The sequence below is a fragment of the Etheostoma spectabile genome, chromosome 13 (assembly GCF_008692095.1).
Source record: "Etheostoma spectabile isolate EspeVRDwgs_2016 chromosome 13, UIUC_Espe_1.0, whole genome shotgun sequence".
Taxonomy (NCBI): domain Eukaryota; kingdom Metazoa; phylum Chordata; class Actinopteri; order Perciformes; family Percidae; genus Etheostoma; species Etheostoma spectabile.
In genome coordinates, this window is record NC_045745.1 from 24,186,172 (window position 1) to 24,188,252 (window position 2,081).

At 39.1% G+C, this 2,081-nt stretch overlaps 1 protein-coding gene across 1 annotated transcript in view; it reads right to left on the bottom strand.

Moving 5' to 3' along the window:
• slc47a1 (solute carrier family 47 member 1) overlaps positions 1-2,081 on the bottom strand; it is a gene marked incomplete at its 3' end in the record, with an annotated part of 14,384 nt that overhangs the window by 6,668 nt on the left and 5,635 nt on the right. Inside the window, 1 exon segment of the mRNA XM_032532806.1 lies at positions 812-909. Within this exon segment, the coding sequence (XP_032388697.1) occupies positions 812-909 (98 nt within the window).

Here is a 2,081-nt window from a genome sequence, read left to right on the forward strand (position 1 = left end):
CTTCTCTATCATCATTGAGTTAAACCCGCCAATAGCACAGCAGGTAGGTAAGCCAGTTTGTTACTGGTTGGTTGGTGAAGCAGGAGAATTAAACGTGCAGGTTTCCAGACCAAGGGGTTATGCCTTTCTCTCTAAGTGCAGCTTTTATGGCGCCATTTTAATGCTACAAAGCACTCACCCGCCATTGATTTTGACATCACTTTGATAGCAAATAACTTTACATCTGAAGCGTTTAAAGACTCTTTTTGTCCATTGTTTGTCTAAAGAAATACGCCAATGTATAAAAAGCTCCAGTACCTTGTACCTCACATCAAGGCTCCGTAGCAGACGTTTTTGTACAAAGAGGCTAACGGTTGTGTCATAAACAAGTGACTTGCTTTTAAATAGTTGACAAATCACTGAATTGTCAGGAGAAGCTCGCAGACATTTTTGACTTACATTGGCTGTTCAATTTAACGTAACGCTCAGCCCTCATCGGAAAAGTGCTTCTAATATCCTTCACTGGTCTCTGTCCAGAGCATCGGGACCTGTTGGTCAATTTCTTTAACTGTTTAAAGTCTCCGTCCAGAGCATAGACTGTTATCAATCTATATACAGTCTGTGGTCCAGAGCAACAGGATCTGTTGGTCCATTTCTTTAACTGTCTATGATCCAGCTGCAGGGCAAAATCAAATCGCCGGCAGAGTGGGTGGGGTTTACCCAGTCTAGGCACTTGAGACTTGATGCCATTTTTTAGCAGCACAAAATTCGTCAAACATGATGGACGAAACATGATCTTACAAAGGTAAAGAGAAGCAGCATACACACTTACACCACACCCAACTCAAGGCTGAAGATTAAGACGTAGTTGGCCCCCAGGTTAAAAATGTTTGCTGCTGCTGCTGTGTACAACTGAGGCAGAATTATCCCCTGTCAGACAAAAAAGGCATACAATCCTTAATTAGCTATCCAATCAAATCCAATTTTCAAATTGCATGAATATTATTTATTTATTGTTATATAAACAATATATTCGGGATAAAGAAAACACTCCACTAACAAGACTATAGTAAGCCTAAACCAGCAGCTTGATTAGGCAGAGTGGTGCTTTGTGCTAAATGCTAATTTCAGCATGCTATCAGGCTGAAAGTAACAATACATATGTTTAGCAATACTGTTTACCATGTCTACCATTTTAGTTTAGAGTGTTAGCATTGTCACTCTCCGATGTAGGTTGAGTGTAGATTTGAGTTGCACATGCGTCACTTTGCGATGAGTGAAGATGTGAGTTGCGAATGCGTCACTTTGCAACAAGTAGCATACAAGATGCTAACGAGAGCCTTCTGTAATGTCAATACAGTAAAAATGGACCTACTTCATGAAGTTCCTTTACTGCTGGCTACAAGTTGGCAATCAAACACAACAAGGTTGTCCGTTGAATGGTGTTTTGAACTAACGTTAGCAATTAAACAACCATAAATAGCTAAAAGGTTTTTGAAATGACCACTGGCTTAGCTACAAGCTAGCAATCAAACAACAAAGGCTGTCACTGGAATGGCATTGTGAGCTAACGTTAGCAATCAAACAATCATAGATAGCTAAAACGTTTCTGAAATGAATCCCATCTTCTTTTTATTTTTTATTGTTATTTTTATTGTTTGTAATGAGAAACGTTTATTATTTCATGGATTTCACAAATTTCAATATCACATGTAATACTGTAAACCGTTTAAATCTGAGCATGCGCAATTTACATCTGCACTCTACCAGAGTCTGTCTGACTCGACTCTCATCGGGTATGACGCGTTTAAATCTGAGCATGCACGACTCAAATCTGCGCTCAACTTACATCGGGGAGTGACAAGCATATTAACATGGTAACATTTGCTAATTAGCACTGAGCAACTAGTAAAGCTGAGGGTGATTAGATTTGCAGATTGACAGATTACAATTTTGACCTGATGGTGGCACTAGAGGAAAACTTTCCATCACTGGATAATTTAATAAAAATGTATACTATTTAGTGGGGAAAACTACAATTTACACTCTGTTTTGTTAGTAATCACTACACTAGGCCTGAAATACACACACATGCTCAGGTC